Here is a 23,377-nt window from a genome sequence, read left to right on the forward strand (position 1 = left end):
TTAAGTTAAATTATATTTAATTTATTAATTTAAAATTAATTACTTAATTCTTACTTTAAGTATTAAGATTATATGATAAAATTAATTTAAAATATATTTTAAATTATTAAATTGATATACTTATTTTCATAAATTCTAATTAAAGTAAAAAATGTTGAATAATAACGGAGGTCGTAGAATAACAAAATTAAGATAAATAGATGTAAAAAAGAAAAATAAATATATGAATTTAAAAATAAATTAATTATTTAAATTAAGTTATTAAGTCACTTTTAAGTAATTAAATCTGTTTATTAAACACTGATGAAGCAAAAATCATTATGTTTGGTGAAACCAAGAAAACTCAACATGAATAATTCGAAGATGCCCGGGGAAAATTCACTTCACACAAGCAGCTATGAGGTGTGAGAAAAGGTTGTTAGATGTCACTCTCCATAGGTAAGTCAGCACAAGGTGTGGTACTCCAAGAGGATGAGAAAATTGACACGTCTGCTTAATCAGACGTGAGGAAGAAAACAAATTCTAACAAATGGTCGACGTCCTGCTAATAAATTTAAGTCAAAAAAATGCATGAAGAGAAAATAAGAAAAGGGAAAGTAGGGCAAAAGGCCAGCAGAAGAAGAAGCTGAATATTGGTTGTTGGAAACCAGTTTCATGGAAGTGCAAAATCTTGGTTGTATTAGACTCAAAAAGTGAGTTGAATTGGATTGAGAGGGTGGTCAAAATGATAACTGATCCTTATTATTATAGAGGGTAGTGTCCTTGTCATGGAAAGAGAAGAGATGCGCAGAAGTTTCAAAGCAAGTCTTCACTCGTGAATCCTCTTAGCCTCTGACCAAGTCAAGAAGAAATGGGTGGAAATAACAGGGCAACTTCATGTTTAAGCACGTGGGCATCATCCTTTTCAGAATTGGAAAGGATGATCATAAAATGATTAAATGGTTGGACGGCGAATGTTGACCAAAATAATACATAGGGAGAAAAAAAAAAAGGGATAAATGCACCAGCCGGGAATCGAACCCGGGTCTGTACCGTGGCAGGGTACTATTCTACCACTAGACCACTGGTGCTTGTTGAGTTTAGTTGGTTAATTTTACTATAAATATAAATACCATCAATTAGTAGGTAGGAATGACAACGGGACAGGTCGCCCTGATCCCAACCCCATCCCGTTTAAAAAATTAAACGGGGGAGGGCAGGTGGGGGAAATTCCCATACCATCCCTGCCCCGTTTAACTTTTTTTTTTTTTTTTAAATTTTTTTTAACAATATTACTTTTAAAATTTTTAATTACATTAAAATAAATATATTTTATAAATAATAAAATTATTATATTTTTTATAACTTTTTTATTATTATCTATATATTAAAAATAGTAAAATAAAATTTTAAATTAAATTAATTTTAAAATTAAATTAAATTTAAATTTTAAAATTAAGTTTATATATAATCGGGGCGGGATAGAGCAATACTTGAATCCACCCTGGGTTTTTAAAAAAAATCTTATACCCATCTCAAACCTGTTTATTAAAATTAAACCCCATCCCATTAGGGGCGGGGCGGGGCGGGTATCCGAAAAAACCTACCTCATTGCCATCCCTAACCATAGACATTTACCGTAAACTTAATTTTTCATTAGATAAACTTTAGGAATGAAGACCATATTTTCAAACTAATTTTCTATAAGATAATGGACCATACATTTTTATTCCAACCTTAGACTAAAGATAAAAATTTGAAATTCCAATCAAATTTTATTTTCATTATAATGTTTTGTTACATTTGAAAATAAAAATAGTAAGGAAAGAAAAATTACAAACAAAATGATGTTATCTTGATTCGAAAACTTATCTATGTTCACGCCTACTGTCTCCTTCACAAGCCTTCCTCACAACCTCATAAGGTTACAATTGAGAAATAACAATGATCGGTCACAAAGAGTAGTAGATAGACATTTTAATACTCAAATATGAGCACTTTAAATGAGGGTTAGGAAATGTAGGTTCAAAGTTCTCTTGAAAATTTTAAAGATAAGTCTTAATGGAGTAGTAAATATTTGTAAATGTTAGGTTTATATTAATTACATCAAAGACATTGTATTCATAATTTTTGGATTCAAATTAGATGTTAGACACAAAGAAGTTCAAATTTTCTAGAATTGGGCATTCATGTATGTATGCTTACTAGCCATTGGAGCATTAGATGAATCATAGAGAACCATTGGATACTAAAAGATAAATGTGGATATATCTACTTTGATGACCACATGACCATGTGGATGTTCACGTGGAGAATAAGTAGTTGAAAGCCTTTTTAGAGAAGGATAAACAAAAGGTTTGTCTCACCATAAACAGATGGAGTTCAATCAAAGCATTAACTATATGTTTGATTGATCATTATTATTGATAGATAATGATTGAAAGTTGCCAAAAAGAAGACTGAATTTTGCACAATCACTAAAGATCATAGTGGTAGGGACTTGGGAAAGTGGTTCATCCAATTGGCTTGAATGAGGGAATGAAGAAAATTCATGTTTTTAATGGAAGAAGTGGAAAGGCTTTTTACCTCTTTCAATAACCATCCATGAATTTTAAAGCTATTATAACTAGTTAATAGCACTTACATTATCAGTTAAACAAACAAAGTACCAAAAAATATAGTAAAAAAGTTTTAGATTAAAAAAACTAAAAAATTGAAAGAATTAAGAACAAGTAAAAGTGTCAAAAGAATATTTTCATTTTTTTTAAAAAAAAATATGCGTTGATTATCGGGCCCTCAACAAAGTCACGGTCAAGAACAAGTATCCGGTGCCCCTTGTCGCTGACTTGTTCGATCGCTTGGCGAAGGCGAGCTACTTCACCAAGTTAGACTTGCGTTCGGGCTACTATAAAGTACGGATTGCCGCAGGCGATGAAAATTTTCAAAGATTCAATAATTCCTTTAATAAAATATGAGGTTTTCAAATAACTAAATATAAATAAATTGAAAATAATGAAGGTTTTTATTTAAAAGGGCACCATTACTAAAATATAAGTGTCTTGATAGTATGATTTTTGGTGGACATATAGTTTAATATAATTATATAGTTGAGTTGTAAATTAGTAATTATTTAATTAAATGTAAAACATAAATTAAAAAAAAATCAAAATCAAAACTAAATAGTAAGTATGAAATTCCATAAAATTTCAAATATATAAAATTACCAATAATTCAATTTATTAGAAATGCTATGTATGAAAAAATATTAACTAGATATAAAAAGGGGTTATCATTAATATCAGGGAACGAAAAAAAAAAAAAATGATCTATATATTAAGATATGAAAAAGTACGAAAAATGTTATTAAGGTATTAAGATATAACAAATATGATCCAACTATGAAGAATGTAATAAGAAAAAAATAAAAAAATTGACTAAGATTTGAATATGTGAACAAAGTACTAAGGTATTAAAAACATAATCTAAGTATAAAAAATATAATTAGAGTACAAAAAATAAGATTAATGTGCAAAAAATGTGACTCATATATTAAAGTATAAAAAAACATGACCCAAATATTAAGAAATCAAAGATATAATCACCTCAATTTAAAAAATCGAAACCTTATATGCTTTTTATATACTTAACTTAATTTTTTGTACATTTATATGAAAACTTAACTGATAAATAATACATTATTTTGAGATAATAACAAAAAAAAAATACATATCTTTCTAAAATAATAAAATAAATAATAAAATTCTTGTAAATATATTTTGAAGGGTGTCTTTTAAATAAGTATTGGTTTTTAAATAATTCATAAAATAATGAAATATTTAAATTAAAAAAAACAAAGATAATCTCAAATATTAACCAAATGTTGGAACAACAAAATTGTATTTCTCACTTAATTTCAAGATTTATTAAAATATTAAGAACTGTGCTATAACATTTTCAAAAATAATTATAAAAAATAATTTTTGAGAATTATTGTTAATTATTTTTAGAATTAAAGTTTTGATTTGTTTTTTATTAGTGTGTATATATTTATGTATAACAGAAAATTTTCAAATTATTCACCATATTTTCAATCATTTTTATAATACTTTAAAAAATAACTAAAAGAACCTCAAATTTATTGAAAAATTAAGGACATATTTGATAACAGTTTTGAAAAACAATTTTTGAGAATATTTTTTTAAAATTGTTTTATAAAACAAAATCGTTTTTGAAAACCTAAAATTTTTCATATTTTAAAAATAATTTTTAGATATAATGTTTTAGTTTTAATCATTCTACAAGTTTATATAATAATTTTTTAAAACAACGCAAAGAAAAAAAGTAAAAAAAAAAACAATAACTAAAAAATGTTATTTAAAAGCATTACAAATAACGAAAAACAATTTTTAATTACCAAACATGTTTTTTGGGTTTTTGTTTTAAAAACAGTTACCAAACAAATTGTTTTCAGAATAAATTCTCTATGAAGTGTTTTCTAATTTCTATTTTAAATAAGGTAAAATTACTTTCAAACAATAATTCCCTTTTTGAGTTTAAATTCTGAAAAAAAAATAATTGGTCATACCACCACCTCGCCACCTGCCTCACAGTATTGTTTAAGAGAATCACATGCCTTTCTGTGCAGAAGAATAAGTACCTACCATGTGGTGTATTCTAGTTATTGATGAAACATTAGAATATTGTGAAACAAAATAAAATTAATCCTTTTTCTATTTCACAATTTATAGAAAAAGAAAAAATTTTTATGGACAAGTTGATAAATAAGCTTAATGTCACATATTTATAGAAAAATATATTCTAATAGATGTAATATTATTATTATTATATAGAATAAAAATCTTATAATGTATATAAAAATATTTTACAATTTTTATTTTTTATTTTTTAAATGTGAACCCACATTCCATCTGAAAACTGATAGACCAAATCCAAAAACGAATTTTGAGATCTTTTCCCAAAAACATCGGACAAAGGTTTTAAAAACATGAAAATTAGCCGTTTAATGAATTCAAAATGGGAAAAGGGCCGCAAGATTCGAGCAAAATGATTATTATATTAGAAACGTAACCAGAAGAAAAAGAAATTGGGACTCTGAGGGGGGTCCAGTGTCTCTGACACCAATGCAACGGTCCCCTAACGGCTATATTTTCATATCTCTCTCCTTGCTTGCTTGCCCGCCCCTTGCTGAAAATTTGAATTTCTCTCTCCTTCTCTCTCTTGACTCTAAAAAGTTGAAAGCATTTAAACCAATATCACTGCCACCAAACCCTTATCTCTATTCCCTTCCTCTCTCTCTCTCTCTCTCTGGACCTCTCTTTCTTTTAACCCCTTTCTCTATTATGCATTCAATCATCATTGTTTCTGCTTTCTGATTTGATAATTTCTCAGATCTGGGGAACATGGGTAGTTGTTTGAGCAAGAAGAAAGGTTCTGATTCATCTCCTTCTGGTGCTGCTGCTTCTGCGTTAGTGGCACCACAAGATGGTAAAGGCTCCGTTAGTGAGACCTTCGAGAAGGAGAAGGTGGTGGTGGTGGAGACAGAAACAGTGGCGGTTGAGGAGAGTGTGAAGAAGGAGATATTTGTGATAAAGCATAGGAAGAGCCATGATGTTGATAAGAGGGTTGAACAGAAAGGAGGAGATGGGGTTGGTTGTGTGAGTGCGACCAGTTCTGGATCTGAAGCCGTGGAAATGGAGAACAACAATGGCGGCCACAATGGTGTGGTGATGAGTGCGGCGCCTGTGAGGACTTCAAGTTGCACTAAAGAGGAGGTTGATGCGATTCTCATTCAGTGTGGGAGGCTCAGCCGGAGCTCTTCCGGGAAGGCGGGGCCAGGTGTCAGTACTCCAAGCAAAAAGTACTCTGGTTCGAAGCGGAGTTACGATTTCGATCAAAATGACTGTGATTTTGCGGTTGATGGTGATAGGAAGAAAGGGAGTGGCATTGGGGATAATATCGATTGTTGTGATGATGATGAGACATCGGAGAAGCGCCACCACCGCCAGCGCCACCGCCAGTCGAGGGCTTCTCCCCAGGGAAGGAGGAGAACACCGAGCAGGGAAAGAGATCCGAATAGGCAACATCAGCAGCAGCGGTCAGGGAGCAGAGACAGAGGCAGCAGCAGTGGCGGTGGTAGTGGGAGGAGGGTGAGTAGATCGCCTGGGAGGAGATCAGACAACCCTCCAACTACCAGTGCTGAGGCTGCGGAAAAGGCCTCATCTCATGCTAATGCCGGGTGTAGCAATGCTACTAGGCCTGGGAAGATGGTATCAGTCCCTGCCACAGTCATAGACAAGGGCAACAATGGCAGTAGTGGGGTTGAATCGGGTAACAATGGTGCTGTCAGAAGGGTTTTGGTCAAGAGAAATAGCGGCGAGGTCGCCGCATCTGGTTCCAAAACTCCTCGCTCTCGGTCCCCTGCAAATGCTAGGGTGGTTTCTAACGATAGTCAGAACCAACACCCATCTCTTAGCCGCAACTCTTCAAGGAAAGCAGAGCAATCCCCTTACAGAAGAAACCCCTTGAGTGAGATTGATCCAAACATCAACAACAGAGGGTTGAAAGCCAGAGAAATTGAGCCAGATTGCCAACAGGTATAATTTCCAACCACTCCTTACTCTTTCATCCCATTTCTGATATGGGTATGCATTTCAAGATTTACCCCTCTTCTTTCTATAAACAATATTCTGATCCTATTTTCATTGAATCATCATCCACAGAAGCCCAATATGAAGGATATGAACAATGGGAAAGTTGTTGTTCATGGGACTAACAACAGGAGCAGCAGCAGAGGTAAAGTTTTTCAGGTTGTTGAAGAGGCCGGTGAGCCAAAGGGGCTCCAACCAAGGACCAACAGTATTGAAACAACAATTGTAGTAGCCTCTGGAGCCGAGAGCCTGAAACCCCAGGCACTGACAAGAACCAGGTCCTCTCGGCGGTCCCGGGATCTAGACCTCAATCCTGAAACCCTTTTGAACCCTACCCCATCATATACTACGTTATTGCTAGAAGACATCCAAAACTTCCACCAGAAGAACACCACCACCCCTTCCATTTCTCTCCCAGCTTGTGTCTCCAAAGCCCATTCCATCCTTGAGGCAGTAGCTGACCTCAACTCATGCACCAGCTCCAACCCATCTTATGCTTTCTCTGATGACAGAAGGAACTTCACTGAAACCCATCAGAACAGCATGGACGACAAGAACCCTGCAGGGAAGAAGAGATTGGAGGCCAAAGACCCTTTTGTCGTTGAATCTGAGATAGTAGTGTGCAATGATCTAATGGAGCCAAGCCTCCACAAGTATGTAACAGTGAAGAGGGGAACCATAGGTGGTGGAGGAGAAATGGAGGAGCAGGAGTCCTCAGGCAGCAACAGCTTTGTGGGGGTGTCTCAGCTACATTCATGGGAGCCCAATTCAGCAGATTCAACAGATTGCTGGACTTCAAGGTCCAACACAAGAGAGGAGTATCCAAGTCCAGTGTGCTTTCAGAGGCATGCCTTGTCTGAACCAGGCCGAGAATCAGAGGAGACACAGAAGAGAATGGGCAGGAGAAAGAAAGAAATTGATCACCAGCAGAATGGAATTGGGCGTGGAAGGCTTGGTACTAGCAGCAGAGGAGGCGGCCTTCACACAGTTCCTAGTATTGCTTCAACATGATTATTGTTTACTCATTTCAGTAGGCTTGAATTGAAAACAGAATGATGTGTGTGATGTTGCATACTTGCAACCTTTTCTCTAGTTTTATTTGGAGATTTTCATTCAATCAATGATTATCATTATCATCATCATCATCATCTTCTCAAAGAAGATTTTAGCCTACATTGCTTTGTTCATTTCCTTGTTCCTTTTACCAACTTGCACTAGTGTCTTTCAAAGTCTTGGGCCCATGCTTTACTACAAAGAATTTGAAACTTTGACCAGAAATATTCCTCTCTGAAATAATTTGATTTTGATAAAGAGATCAAATTTCGATAATTTTCTCTGCTCATAAGTTTGATAAGAGATCAAATGTAGCCTTCTCATACTTTTGGTCTCCCAATTTTTGCTTTTCTTAGTAAAAACTATAAAATCTATGAAATCATTTGAGCTCTTTTGTCAAGATGAAATTCCAAAAGTAAAGAGGCTTATCATGGTTTGAATTTTACTTATAGCAATGCATTTTCAGAATTTTCCTTTTTAATATTACTTTTGCAACCACATTTTATGACTTTTTATTTGCCTTTCCCAATTCCTCCACTACCAATAACTTTTTCCAGGTGCATTTTAAAAGTGACATTTTTTTGGAAAGTGGATCTATATGATACCCTGCATCCAAAAGGAATGGCATTTTGTCTGAGAATGGTTTCTTTTTTCACAGCTTTTTCTCTAAAATAAAAAAGCACATACATATATCTTTTTTTTTTTTAAAGTAATATAACATAAATCTCAAATGGAAAAGATATCCCTGGGTTCATTATAGTTCTACTCAGTTGCTGATGTAATATTTTTATATTAATTAGTTGAATGTGGGCAAAAACATGATTGCTTCTCAAAACATGGATACAATTAGCCTATCAACTCTCACTGATACAAAGCATATTCCTCATCCATAGTTGAAGGCTTTAGGGTTCAGCAAGAGCTGAGACAATGACTAGTAATCAATATTTACAGTAACAGTTTCTTACAGCGTAGTGAGCATCCTTGAGAGCCCCATGTTTCAATCTTCTTTCAAGGTATCTTTCTTCTTCAATGTATATGCATATATATGGTAGGGGCTTGGACTTGACCTGTCTAGCTTAGAGGGTCAAGAGTTGGCCCTGCCTGCCAGCTTTTGCATTCTTCTCGATCACTGGACCTTTTTTATGCATCCATCTTGACTGTTAGTTTCATTCCATGCTATCTCGATAGTTGACCATGTATATTCCAAGGATGGTCACAAGGGCTCCAACCAGTTGCAGGGGTGAGAGGGTCTCACCAAGATATAAGAATCTGTGGTTAAAATACACTATATTTAATATTGAATCACAGAAAATAGAAAAGGAAAATTAAAATCTTGTTCTGGTGGGAAAATCTTACCCAAAAATTGAAGCGAACATTGGGGTTAGGAAGGTCAGAGAACTGAGCTTAGTTAGGCTACCTGAAAAGCATTAGTAATGCTAAATCAATCATTATATGGGAGTTTAAAATTGAACTTAGACAGGTTTCTGTAAATTTGTGAATAATTCAGAGATAAATAGTTTATGACACTGCAGGCAAAGAAAAGGGAAAAGATTGTTCAGACCCTGCACTTCTGATAGCCAGCTTAATTGATGGAATGAAACCAAGAAAATAGACCACCCAGTAAAGAAAAACCCCCGAAGGCCAGAACAGAGATATAAGATAGCTACAAATTATAACTTAAAGATTTACCTCTTGTTGCGTAGTAAAAGAATACACTGTAGCTGATGGCGCTTCCAAAAATAGAGGTATAAAGAAGAGCCAAAAGATCACTTGATGTAAGCTCATTAAAACTTCCACTGAGAGCAGGGTCGTGATTAAGAATGGAGATCAGCACAAGAGGAAGCCCGCCGATTACCATGTGCTGCAATAGAAATTGTACAAGCATTAGTTATCCCTTTCTATATTTTTTATTTTAGCTCTCACGGTCACAATGTAGGAAAGAGTATATGATTTCAGAATGTTGAATGCTAACAAGGTTTACTGGTGTTTGCAACAGGCATCTTATATGATGATTAGTATCATCAAGCCACGTACTATTTCGAAATTAGACTACAACAAGGGCTCAAAATGGTGAAAATTTAGAAATAATATCAAGGCATCTACTTATTAAAAAAAAATTCATAGACAAAAAGAAAAGGCTAAAACATTTTCCCAAAACATCCATGAGGATTTAGAGATGTAAAACATTTGAATTAAATTTTATTTTTGTCCCATTACAAGGTGAGGACACTAAACATGGAGCCTATCAAACTTTTCAACGGTATAACCACTAAATTGAGGAAGAATGACTAGACCATGAGATTTAATAATAATTTCATAACTGTACAAGTTGGTGTAGCCTACCCATCCGGTTGCCATTACAGGATCTGAGTACTTGGTAACCCAGCGGATCATAACTGTGCCCACTGCCATGCTCTGAGCTGCAAGAAGCATCCACCATTCCCCACTTCCCCATAATGAAAAATTACTCCCATCAACAGAAAGTGCAGGTACCTGCAGAATACACTCCATCATCATACAAGAGGAATAAAGATAGATTTCAAAGAAACTATAGTTGCCTCCCGATGGCAGCCATGAATTAATAAAGATTTTATAATAAGTTGCACGCATAACCACAAGACTGAACTGTACAAATCTCCTGTAAAGAGAAGTGATGAATGCTTGATAAAACACATGTTAGCAAGAAAGGAACAACTTGAGTTTAGTTGGGATAATTTTTTGGTATTGGGTAAGTTCATTCATTTCAGTATAATGGACCTTTTCCTATAGACTCCAGAACTTCTTAGGCAAGTAAAACTAACCAAATGATAGACCAAATATGACTCAAACTTCTTAAAGTTAGGAAGTTTCTAAGACAATTAAGGCCTAGTTTACAACTCAAGAGAAGACCCTTAAGCAAACTCCAAATAGAAACTAAAGAAATTGTAAATAAAAATAAAACCCTAATAATTTACTGTTATAATTGCATGATCAGTATGCTACAGTCACTTAAACAATAACTTACACAAGCCTATGGCAGCATGAAAATAATGGCACAGTACATCTATGGTAACTACTTCACCTGACTCGATGAAAACTCCTAACATTTACTTCTAAACAGTTATTACTGAAACTAAGTTTTGAAGTGCTCTAGTCTAATATTCTCCAAGCTTTGAAGTAACCCTAAGACTAGTGGAGTCTTGGAATTAATTAGAATTTATACTCCTTTCAAATCAGTACTCCATCCTTTTTTTTTTCACACTTATAATTTATTGGCAATGATGAAATGAATTGTTGAAGTGCTTTCCAAAATAATAACTCCTTCAATTAGCCAGAAATGTTAAAAATTTGTGGTATTCTTATTTAGTAGTTTTTCTTCCTCAGCTTACGACCATGTGCAGCTGGCCTTTTTAAGTTCTCTTTGCAAAATCCCTACCTTTCTCTTTAGCTCCCGTATTGACATCAACCAATTTATGATCTTTTTGCAATCCAACATCTGCTTGTGATAGAGGAATTTAACAAGGACAATGAAGTTAATATTGTCTTGGACTTCCAAAGCTCACATATTATCTCAGTTGGGAGAATATGGGGTGGTGTAAACACCAAGGGTCGACTAACAAGAATTGGATTTTAGTAGCTAGAAGTGTGCCAACTTAGCTATTAAAGCAATAAAAACCAATTTTCTACTCCATTATAGGACATGACTAGTGAAGGTACTTTGAAACTGTGGAGTTTGTTTAAAGTCTATTAACAGTCAATCAATTCCTTTTTCTTTGCAAAATTATAGTGCTTACAAATTCATCAAGAGGTTCCTGTAAAGAGTATTTGTGTGCATCCATCAAGCTATATAGAGCATTCATCTCGGGATCTTTGCTCTACTACCAAAAATATTGAAGCCTATAGGCTAAGGGTTGTTTCCAAATAGAAGCTGGTGGGATCTTTGCAAAAGTGCAAGGTAAATGTAGAAAAAGCAACTAGAAAGAAAAAGTTCCTAAAGAACATGTGGGCAACCCTATGATTCCCAAAACAAAAAACTCAGAAAACAAACCACTTTTACTTATTCCAAATTTTCTATTTATTTTGGTAGAATTGACTTTATTTGTAGGCTTTAGCCAACTGAGCTAGCAAGTACAAGAACTTCTAAAATAAAAAAAAATAAAAAAAAAAGTAACCAAAATGAGATTTAAGTGATGTTTGGTAAAACTGAAAACTTAATACTTAATAATTAATAATTTCAGATGACATTAATATGAATTTTGATAAATTCGTTGACTTAAAATTTATTATTTGATTTTTACTTTTAAGTATTAGAGCAATTTTTTAAAATGAAGTTCCTTTTTCCCCCTTTTGAAACTATTACATTTGGAAGAGCTGCTGGTTGTGAGAGAATATGGTTGTGGTGAAGAGATGGTGAGAAGTCAAGAATGTAGGGAATGGGAATATAAAATTATTTTGGATCTTAAAATGGTAAATTATTTTAACTTATTACTTTTTAGTAGATTTTGACTTTAAGTAGCATTACTAAGTTATTTTACCAAACATTTTTCACATGCTTAATGACTTAAATTAAGTAATTAATCAATCAAATCAATTTACCAAACACCCCCTCAATTTCTTTTAAGTTCCCAAAGTTTAAGACTGGCTTCATGGAGTAGAAGGATTGAGGAATATGCTCCATCACAATTCCTTATCCAGATGTAACTAGGGGGTTCAGTTCGGGGTTAGCTAATGAAGTGTAACTTGTCTATTCAAAGACCATCTAGACAGGTAGAAGATGTATTGAACTCAAAAAAAAAAATGGAAACCATAGGGTTCCAATAAATTAATAACAAGCAAACGTACCATAAGTTATCCACAAGGATTTACATTGACCAGGACCAAAAATGCCAACTAATGTTTCAAAGACTCAAGAATCAAACCTAAACAGCATTCACAGAATGTAACATGGATCAAATCAGTTTTATTTAAGCAGGGTATAGGAAATCCAGCACCAATGTTGAAATATAGCAGGGAAAAAATCTAGTCCTTTGGATCAAAATTACCTCAAGAAGTAAAAGTCCTATGACTCCAAGCACAAGCCCAGCAGCTCCAATAAATCCAATAGATTCGCCAAATAACAAGGCTGCAAGTACAGCCACGGTTAGAGGTTGTGAATCAATTATCACCTGCAATAATTTGTTTAAACGTTAGTGAGACAGACGTCGTTGTTTCATCACATGCCAATCAAAATTGAGAAATACAACTAGGGACCAACCAGAGAGAAACAAAAGCTACTACTTTATATAACCCTGCTAGATTACCATCAAGTAATCTTTTGAACCAGGCCATTAGAGGCTGCCAAACAGTCTAAGAAACTCTACTTGCCACATAACATGCAGACACGATCTAAATCCCTTTCCTCTTTGAATTTAAAAAATCAGGGTTGTCCCAAACCTCTGATTCAGAGGGCAGTGAAATAAATAAGTGAATCAGAAACTACAAAGATAGATTTTCAACAATTCTCGAAAACCCAGCATTTAGCTAAGGGGAAAATGTAAAAATCTAACTTGGATGTCAACACAAGTTCATTAATCTTACACCAAAAGTAAGAAATTTCTTAAAAGTAGCCATACCACTGGTTTAAAAACCTAAGGAAGATTGCAATTAAGAAGGCATTTTCAGTAATTTCACAAAGGAATGGGAACCTTACGCTGCCCAAACCTGCTGATGTCCTCTGTAAACCTTCAGCTAGAAAACCCTGCCAAACAATTTGATGCAGCAGAAATCAGAGATTAGCAATTAAAACTGGAGATACTAGTAAACTTTTATTTGCATTTCAATCTATTCAAATATCCAATTGCTTTCCCTGTTGGTTGCAAACAGTGTGATTCGTTCTTCTTAAAGGAAATTCATACTATACCCACAAAATTCTCCATTCCAAACACGACGCAAACGAGAAAAAGGAGACTAAAGCAGACCTGAAAACAAGCAGCATCAACAAGTGCGAACAGAAAAATGGAAAGCCAAGCGGAGAATCCAGAGGGCTGCTTCCTACCTCGGGAAGCTGCATATGCAATTATAAGCAGCCCAGCAGGTATGAGACGAAATGACGAAACGAAGAAAGGACCCGCCTTTGGCAGTACTTGCTTCATTGCCACCATAGCCGTGCCCCAGAAGAAAAACGGCGACACCAGCACACCCCACTCCCATAGCACCAATTTTTCAGTCGAAACATCAGAGGACGATGAGGATGAAGTCGATTCCACCTCAATTTCAGACTCGGTGACCCTTCTTCTCCAGCAACTGTGAGCCGCAGTTTTGAGCCTCAGCTTCAGGGTTTGGTTTGGGAAGGCATCTCGATCACCGATACGCAAACAGTAACGCTCCGGCGGAGGGAGTGGGCGAGGCCGTGGGTGGAAGTGGCGAGTGGTAGTGGCAAGGACACGACAGCAAGAGGAGGAGGAAGCCATTTTTACAGGGCCTCTAGTTTTGGTGCTGCTTGTTACTCCTCGTGGGCTGTCTGATTGATAGCAAGATCTCAGGAATGAGTGGGGCTTTTTTAACTTCTGTAGCAGTTTTAAAAAATAATTTTTAAAAATGGTAGTTGAGAAAATATTGATAGATCTACGGCAGTTTTGGCCATGTGGAATGTGTCTTTTAAAGAGACACCTTCCACAAATTTTAAAATCATGAAAGAAGTGAATTTAAGTTAAAGGTGTCTCTTAAAGAGACACCTTCTACAATTCCAGAAATTTTGATTTATATTAAAGGTGTCTCTTGAAAAGACACTTTCCACGTGACAAAAAATCTAACATGCATTAAAGGTGTCTCTTCAAGATACACCTTCCACAATTTGACAAATTTGAATGTCTCGTAATTTTGAAGCTAAAGATGTCGCTTGAAGAGACAATTTCTACAATTCTTAAAAATTTTAATTTGTACAAAAGGTGTCACTCGAAAAAACACTTTCCACAATTCCACAAATTCCAATCTATATATATTAAAGGTGTCTCTTCAAAAGATACCTTCTACAATTCCAAAAAATTGGATTTATACTAAAGGTGTCTCTTAAAGAGACACTTTCGGTATAAACCTAATTTTTTAAAAATTATGGAAGGTGTCTCTTCAAGAGACACCTTCAATATAATTCTATTTTTTGGGAATTGTGAAAGGTGACTCTTGACACCTTCTACAATTTAAAAAAAAAAATTGAAGAGACTTTCCATAATTTTCATTCAAACACAGGAAAATTTCAAATTTATGCTGAAGGTGTCTCTTGAAGAGACACCTTTCACAATTCCTAAAAAAATGGAATTATACTTAGACGTCTTTCATAATTTTTTAAAAATTGGGTTTATACTGAAAGTGTCTCTTCAAGAGACACTTTTCACAATTTCCATTCAAACAGTGGAAAATTTCGAATTTATGCTGAAAATGTCTCTTGAAGAGACACCTTCCACAATTCCCAAAAAAAATGGAATTATACTTAGACGCCTTTCATAATTTTTAAAAAATTAGGTTTATACTGAAAGTGTCTCTTGAAGAGACACTTTCCACAATTTTCATACTGAAGATGTTCTACGGGTCTCTTTGCTTTTGTGCCATTGGATTTAAATTTCAAGAATGCAAAACCCCCAATGAAAAAAAAAAAAATGCCTTTGTTTTTTTGCTCCTTGTGCTTTCTGGAGATGTTCTACAGGTCTCTTTGCTTTTGTGCCATTGATTTAAATTTCACAAACCCTAAATCCACAATTTTTGAACCAGGCTGAAAAACACAACCTTTCCCCCCGCAAATCATGATCAAATTGCCAAATACAATCTTATGTTTTTTTATAAAAAAAAAAAAAAATTGGACTGACGAATATTGTGTCGGAACCGACGGAAAAAAAAAATGGAAACAAAATTCTCAACTTTCACACACTTTCTTGGCAACCAAACAGAATCACAACAAGCCGAACCATAAAAAAAATTAAAACTTTCTCCATAATTTTTATCATACTCGATTTCATTGTTAAAAAAAAAAAAATGAAAACTTTAATTTTTTTCAACTTTTCCACACTTTCTTGGCAGCCAAACAGAATCACAACAAGCCAAACCATAAAAAAAAAAATGAAAACTTTTACAGAAAAAACCGGGGGCAATGGTCTCTCAGATCTACACTTCACTTCCTTCCTATTGGTATTGAGGCAAGGATCTCCACTCTGTGATTGGCATGCGGGAAAATGGGTTTTGGGGCAAAGGACAAAATGATTTTTGAAGCAGAGAAGAAAAGAAGAAAACGGGCTGGGGAAATGGGTTCATCCTACGTGTTAAAAAGTGTCGTAGAATTGGAATTATTTTCCAATCTATGGTATTTTAAAAATTATTTTTTCCAATTGCTGTATATTTATCAAGAATCCGGAATGAGTGGCGGCCACTCATTCGCTCGCCTCCATAGTCTTCCTCGTACTGCACATTTGGATGAGTTCCGTTTTACAAAAGAAAAATAATAATAATCTTATCTGTACCAATGAAATACAAATGGAAAAAGGTGCTCATATGCTCTTCATTCGCTAAAGCTTCAAATAGTTCTTAAAAATGAATTTTTATTGTTATTAATAACAAAATTTTATTTGAAAATTCAATTTTAAAAACAATTTTATTTTTTCTCATTTCACGGCAAGGCAAGATGAATAATAAGTGAAATATGTCCTTAAAGCAATTTTATTATTATTATTATTATTATTATTATTATTATTATTATTATTATATATTTGTTTTAAAAAATAATTCCATTTTCAAAATAAATTCTCCACAAAAAAAGAAAAAAAGCAATATTAGTACACCTTCCAAACACGCTCAAAATCTTTTCTAGAGAAAAATGAAAGGTAAATCTGATTACAATTTCTCTATATTAATATTAAAGAAAAAGAAGGTTGTTAAGCTTCGACTGAAAATACTAAGGGTGTGTTTGATAATAATTTTAGAAAGTATTTTTAGTTTTTCAAACATATGAAAATTTTAATCTTTTAAATATTAGAAAGACTAAAAATACTTTCAATAATTATTATCAAAACACTTTAAATCTCTCTTTTAGTAATAAAAGCATTTTTGGGTATATTTTCTTGCCCTTTTCCTTTTTTTCTTTTTTCTTTTTAAATTTTCGTTTTGTGTGAATATTTGTGCTATAATCGCCTTTGTAGATTTGTAATTTACATGTGAGATTTATGATGGGTTGCATATATGATGTTGAAGGAAAACTTGTATTGGAAAAGTTTATTTTTAAGGGATGTTGAAATATCGAGTGTGTGGTAATGATGAAAATCAACTATATCTTCTAATTTTTATGCTTGAATTCTTTCAAAACTTAGTCCATTTTGTATTGCTTCCAAGTGGTAAAAAGTGAAATATGTTGAAAATGGAGAAAAGGGAAAGCAAACTATATTGTTAGAATTTCTAATATCATAGGTCCAACATCAATTTGGTGTCGATAATAAATTCAAAGCCTCAAGCCTCATTTGATTTTCAATATTGGTTTCAGTGTCAAGTTTGGTGTTGATTTTCTTAGCTGATATCAAATATGGAATCAAAATTTGATATTAATTTTGGTTTCCATTGTAAACGTCAACCTATTAGAATAATGTTGGATATTGTTAAAATTGAGGTGGAGAGAAGACCGAATAATATTTTCAAAGGGGTAAAATCAGAAGTTAAATATTAGTTTTCCATTCAATGGCTGATTTAGAGGGATTTACCTTGATTTTCTCCGGTTATTTCTATTTAAAAAATTTAATGAGTGTTGACTTATCCACAACGATGATAGTATCTTGTATTTATTATGGAGCCATTTTTTGATAGAGCTCTACAATAGTGAAAAATTCTATCTTCTCCCTTTCGTGGATGTAAGCAAATTGTCGAACCACATTATATCTTTGTGTTGTCTTCTTTCTCTTATATGCTTTTAATTTGTTATTCTACTTTCTTCTTTGAATTTTACATGGTATCAACGTATTAATCCTTGATGTCTCCTGATTTCTGTTCCTTCCTCTATTTTTTTGTTCATCAATGGCGTTTAAGTAATCAAAGGACATAGAGATTATTGATTTTTCACATCCTTAAGACTTACATCCCTCCAATCATCCAAGTATCACATTGATGTCAAAATCACTCAATGGAGACAATTATGGAGCTGCTTCGTAACCATAGTCATAAGTGCAAAGAATAAGATTAAATTCATAGACGAGTCTATCACAAGGCCTCCACGTACTAATGCAAAATTCTCCTCTTGAAAATGATGCAATGACAGAGTGTTATCATCGATTCGGTTGCTAAAGTTTGGAAAAAACAAAAAAAAAAAACAATTTGGAGAAGACAAACTCACAACATTTACCTTTGGCTTAGATTTTCCATTATGAAAAAGGAAAAGAAATTGTTGGTACTATTCTAGATTAAAGTTTGGTGTCTCCAGCGGAGTTTGAATATTGACACCAAACTTTTCATTCTTTTTGTGGTTCTTAGGAGGAAATCCATGAAGACGATAACATTTATCAACAGTGTGATTTGTACCATTATAATGAGTGCAATGAAACTTCCCTTGAGTTTTATTAGAAGAGCCACTAGTAGAAGAGAAATTTTGTCTAGAAGTAAAGTTATCTAGTGAATAATTCCTTTAGAAGCACCACAAGAAATTCACAACTTGTGAATTTCTTGCCCTTTATTATACCGTGCAACAGATCATATTACTGCCAATCTCTTACATAAAACTTCTTTGTCTAAACACTTCATTAATTTACCTAATAGGGGGGAATCACAAATATTGTTTGTTGGTTCAATAAGAATTTGGTTAAAAATCATTCTTGAAGAAGTTCTTCATGTTCCCTCTTTCCATATTAATTTATTGTCGGTTAGAAAAATTACTCAAGCCTTAAATTATTCAATCACATTTTTCCCAAATTTTGCATTTTTTAGGATATGACACAAAAGAGGATGATTGGCTTAGGGAAATAGCATAATGGCCTATACTACTTAGAAGTATCTTTGAATAAAGCCTATTCACATCATGTTCCTTTGAAAGAATCGATTACTAACAATGTATCTACTTCTTCATATCTCTAGCATTAGCATCTTGATCATCCCTCTATTGCACCTTTGAAGTTTTTGGCTAATACTATTTCTAAGATTTCCTTTTATTTCAATAAACATTGTGATGTTTGTCCATTAGCTAAACAAACCAGATTTTCTTTCTATCCAAGTTGCATTTCTTCTATTGAGTCTTTTGAATTAATACATTGTGACATTTGGGGACCACACAAAGTTTCACCTCATTTTGGAGCGTATTATTTCTTGATTATTGTGGATGATTAAACACGTTATACTTGGATTTATTTAATTTGTTTTAAATCTGAAACACAACACCTATTGAAATCCTTCTTTGCTTTAGTCGAAACTTAATTTAATAGAAAAGTTAGGCAAATTCAAGTTGATAATGGGGGTGAGTTTGACTCTATGCCTTCATTCTTTCTTAAGCATGGTATGATCCATTAACTTTCTTGTGTGTCAACACCTCAACAAAATGGGGTTTTTAAATGCAAACAACAATGTGTGCTTAATGTTGCTTAGGCCTTTAGGTTTCAATCCCATCTTCTACTTACCTTCTAAGGAGAGTGTGTTCTTACCACAACCTATCTTATCAATCTACTTCCTACCCCACTTTTTTTCTAAGAAAAATTCTTTTGAAAAACTCTACAACCAAACCACTTTTAGTCATTTACATGTCTGTGTTATGCCACTAATGTCAAACCTACACACAAATTTGATCAACGAGCTTGAAGTGTACTTTTGTTAGATATCCCCTGGTCAAAAGGCTTACAAAGTTTATGATTTGGTCACCAAACAATTCTTTTCTAATTGAAATGTTGTCTTTCATGAAGATATGTTCTCATTTTTCACTATTCCTTAAGATACTAGGTCAAATTCCAATGGTTTACCTTTCCTATTCTGGAGACCACATCCTTTGAAGAGGTCACTACCATCATTTTAGGTGATTCTGCCTTCAAAGAGCCTAGCACCTCTAGAAGAACCAACCCCATCAATGAGGTTACCATGTCTAGATATACTGAGACTCAAACTAATTATGAGGGACCACGATAATATAAACATACCCATCGATCATCGACATGGCTTCGAGATTACCACTACTCACAGGCCACTTTGTTATGCTTGAGTCTATTGTCTAACTTTTTTTTTTTTGAAAAATGGTATTTATTATCCTTTGTCAAATTACATCTCTTATCAAAATTTATTATCTTCTCATTGTGTCTTTGTCTCTAGCTCTTAATTAGTTAAACCTAAAACATTTGCTCAAGTTGAAAAGGATCCTAAGTGGAAAAAAGTTATATGCTTTAAAATCCAATTGTTGGACAAGAATAATACTTAGTCTCTCATTCCTCCTTCTACTAGCAAGAAACCCTTTGGATACAAATAGGTATACAAGATTAAGTATAAGTTCAATGGGAGCATTGAACATTACAAAGCTCATTTGGTCACTAAAGGCTACACACAAATTAAGGAAATGGATTATAACGAGGCCTTTTCACTCATTGCAATACTTGTAATTGTTTGTTGTTTACTTGCCATTGTTGTAGCCAAATGATGGTCTCTTTACAAAATAGATGTCTAAAATGTATTTCTTCATGGTGACTTTTATGAGGAGGTTTACATGCTTCCAACTCCGAGTTACAATTGACAAAGGGAGAACTTAGTGTATTGACTGAATCAATCCTTTAGAGATTCCTTCACTATTGTTGTTATTTATGTTGAAGATATGGTTATTATAGGCAATGATCCAAGGGCAATAGAGTCTCTCAAAAGATTTCTTCATGATAGATTCTAGGTAAAGGATCTCGACTAGTTAAAATAGGTTTTATGCATTGAGGTAGAGTGTTTTAAGTAAGGAATTTCCATTTCCCAAAGGAAATATACTCTAGATATTCTTAATGATATGAGAATTCTTGGTGTTGCTCCGATGATTTTTCTTGTGGAACATAATTTTAAACTCACATTGATAGAGGGAGATGTTCTCAATAGTACAAAAAACTTGTTGGGTGTCTCATTTATCTTACCCTTACGTGGCCTAATATTTGTTACTTTGTTCAAGTTCTTAGCTAGTTTATGCAGGAATCATGAAAACCACATATTGACGTTGTTGTTGTTGGTTTTTTTTTTTTTTTTTTTTTTTTTTGCTTTTTGTGATATTTGAAAGGAATGCCCACTTGAAAAAATCACATTTTTCGCTGTAAATAAATTTATTGCTAATAGCCTAAAAATTGTCACTAAATGTTTTAGTAACAATTTTTTTATTACCACAATGTTGTCGCTATATGTGTTGTCACTAAATGTTTTAACTACAATTTTAGAAACATGCAGCTAATTATTGTCGTTCTAGCCACAATATCATTTTAACATGTAAATAATAAGTGTTTAGTCATAATATTTATCGTTCCAAGTTTAAAATATTATTGCCACAAAAGGTATAAAATTGCCATTAAAAGATTGATTTTAGTGATGATATTTATCGTCATTAATTAACATGAATTTTTAGTCATAATAATATGTCACTACTAAAATTATACATTTAGATACAACAAAATATTATCACTAATGTTCTGTTTTTAGTTACAATAGTTTATTATCATTAAAGTGGTGTTTTTTAGCTACAATTTCATATTTCCAATAATACAAAATGTTTTAGCTACAATAATTTGTCATCACTACAAGTATACATTTACTAAAAAAAATTCGTCAATAAATTTCTTATTTTAGTTATAATAATGTTATGATTAAAAATTTATTTTTAATTAGAATTATATATCAAGAATAAAAATTTACTTTTGATTATTGCATTTATATTTATTTATATAATCAAACTAAACTTCAACTATAATTATATATCACAATTGAAAATTTTATAACCTTAAATGGCCTTGAAGAAGTGCATTCTATTGGTGGTTCATGATTATACCAAAAAAAAAAAAAAAAGGAAATGTATTTTATTGGATATCTTTTCAAATCTCTTATACTTGCTTTTCAAGAATGATAATATGTAAATAAGAATATAATTTTTTTTATCAACAACAACGATTAGAAAATATACATTTTTACATCAACAACACAATGCTAAAATTTTAAATATCATTACAATAAAAAATAAAAAATAAAATAAAACTCAAGATAGCGTGCATAATATCCCAAGTTTGAAACCTCCAAGAAAACAAATGAAATAATAATTAAATTACTATAGAAAAAAAAAAAAAAACACTGTGGACCTGTGTTTTTAAAGGGAAAACAAAATAAGAAATAAAATCTTGTGTGACTTGTTATTTGGAAAAGACGTGTTTGCAAAAACATAATTTAGATCTAGGGGTCAAGTTACCTATTGGAAAAGTACGGTGGTGAGCCGTAACACCCCTCTAAGTCTATATACGTATGACCTCTACTAAACGAATTAAGTGAATTGTAGTAATTAATTAATTAATTAATTATGGATACCAAGAAAAATAATAATGGAAATGAGTATGTACAAGTCGTAGTGAAAATCAATATACACAAAAATAATAATGGAATCTAATTACAAGAATAAACAAAATAAATAATAAGAGAATTAAGTAAAATGATTTATTGAACTAAATAAAAAAAGATATTAAAAAAATTAGTTTTTAAGAAACTTCAAAGGATTTTATCAAAAATGATTTCAATTTATTTATTTACAAAAAAGAGTCAATTTCATTTATATTCAATTTTCAAAAAAGTTATTTACACTTATTGTATTAAAAGAATTTATTACAAAATTTCAATTTAGGCGCAAAAATTATTTTTACTTGCTTTTACTAGAAAAGAATCAATTTTTACAATTTTATTTACAAAAGTATTTCAATTTGTTTTCATTTAAGAAATGTGACTTATATATATATATATATATATATAACTTTATTTGCAAAATAATTTTTAATTAAAAATTAATTTTTGGGACAACTTTATTTACAAAATAATTTTTGGACAATTATTATTAAAAACAAATTTTCAAATTCTATTAAAAACACTTTTTTTGGATTTTTCTAAACGCATTTCTTAGAATTTTTATTAATAAAAAAAAACTTTCTTTTATTAAGAAGAATATTTTAAAATTATTATTTTATTAAAACATATTTACTAAATTATTTATCTTATTTAAACAAAATTTCTGATTTGTTTAATATTCAATTCTATACATAACAAGTAAATATATACAAACAAATATTTACAAAAACCAAATATAAGTGGGAAATTAAATATGTACCCCAATAAGCTTACAACAAGTTCAATGTCTTCTTACGACTTTTCGAGTCTCACTTTCTTCCATGAAATTTCATTCTCCACGTGTCATAAATTCGTACTCAACCAACAGAATTGTAGAATGGGCCCATACAAAAACAAAAATAGTTCAAATGTAAATATCCAAAGATGTACAAAATTCCAAACAAAAATTTAAACTCAAATTCAAATTCCAAATTAGTCCGATAAATTTTGTCAATTAAAAAGGGCACAAATTAGCAAATATAATCCAACAAAAACATCTCACATGCTATAAACCATAATCCAAAATTTTCAAATTAATAACTAAAATATAAACTCAATTAATCAAACCCAAAACATGATAAATTAAAATAACTTTCATTATGCTAAAATTTAATATTCCATAATTC

General features: G+C 32.4%; 2 protein-coding genes and 1 non-coding gene across 3 annotated transcripts; 1 reads left to right on the top strand and 2 right to left on the bottom strand.

Moving 5' to 3' along the window:
• Positions 1 to 999: 999 nt before the first annotated feature.
• Positions 1,000 to 1,070, bottom strand: TRNAG-GCC (transfer RNA glycine (anticodon GCC)). Its single transcript has one exon. It is a non-coding gene; the product is annotated as a tRNA-Gly (tRNA).
• A 4,145-nt stretch (positions 1,071 to 5,215) lies between these two features.
• LOC100261489 (uncharacterized protein At1g65710) lies at positions 5,216 to 7,786 on the top strand. Its single transcript, XM_002263882.5, has 2 exons — positions 5,216 to 6,593; positions 6,720 to 7,786. Exons 1-2 carry the CDS (start codon positions 5,400 to 5,402, stop codon positions 7,656 to 7,658), a joined length of 2,133 nt encoding a protein of 710 aa, XP_002263918.1. The 5' UTR covers positions 5,216 to 5,399; the 3' UTR covers positions 7,659 to 7,786.
• Positions 7,787 to 8,470: 684 nt separating this feature from the next.
• On the bottom strand, positions 8,471 to 14,206 carry LOC100256401 (WAT1-related protein At3g02690, chloroplastic). The gene is made up of 7 exons (XM_002263920.4): positions 13,637 to 14,206; positions 13,369 to 13,416; positions 12,722 to 12,844; positions 10,044 to 10,193; positions 9,390 to 9,561; positions 9,057 to 9,117; positions 8,471 to 8,969 (listed from the first exon to the last, which is right to left on the bottom strand). The coding sequence occupies exons 1-7, from the start codon at positions 14,126 to 14,128 to the stop codon at positions 8,867 to 8,869; spliced, it is 1,149 nt and encodes a 382-aa protein (XP_002263956.1). The 5' UTR covers positions 14,129 to 14,206; the 3' UTR covers positions 8,471 to 8,866.
• Positions 14,207 to 23,377: the final 9,171 nt, after the last annotated feature.

The sequence above is a fragment of the Vitis vinifera genome, chromosome 4 (assembly GCF_030704535.1).
Source record: "Vitis vinifera cultivar Pinot Noir 40024 chromosome 4, ASM3070453v1".
Taxonomy (NCBI): domain Eukaryota; kingdom Viridiplantae; phylum Streptophyta; class Magnoliopsida; order Vitales; family Vitaceae; genus Vitis; species Vitis vinifera.

Excerpts from the sequence above, each read along its gene's own strand:
- LOC100261489 (XM_002263882.5), top strand. The coding sequence starts at position 5,400 with ATGGGTAGTTGTTTGAGCAAGAAGAAAGGTTCTGATTCATCTCCTTCT. Across the intron at positions 6,594-6,719 it reads TTGAGCCAGATTGCCAACAG|AAGCCCAATATGAAGGATAT; the intron begins GTATAATTTCCA and ends CATCATCCACAG.
- LOC100256401 (XM_002263920.4), bottom strand. The coding sequence starts at position 14,128 with ATGGCTTCCTCCTCCTCTTGCTGTCGTGTCCTTGCCACTACCACTCGC. Across the intron at positions 9,562-10,043 it reads CTGTAATGGCAACCGGATGG|CACATGGTAATCGGCGGGCT; the intron begins GTAGGCTACACC and ends TTTCTATTGCAG. Across the intron at positions 8,970-9,056 it reads ATGTTCGCTTCAATTTTTGG|ATTCTTATATCTTGGTGAGA; the intron begins GTAAGATTTTCC and ends TTTTAACCACAG.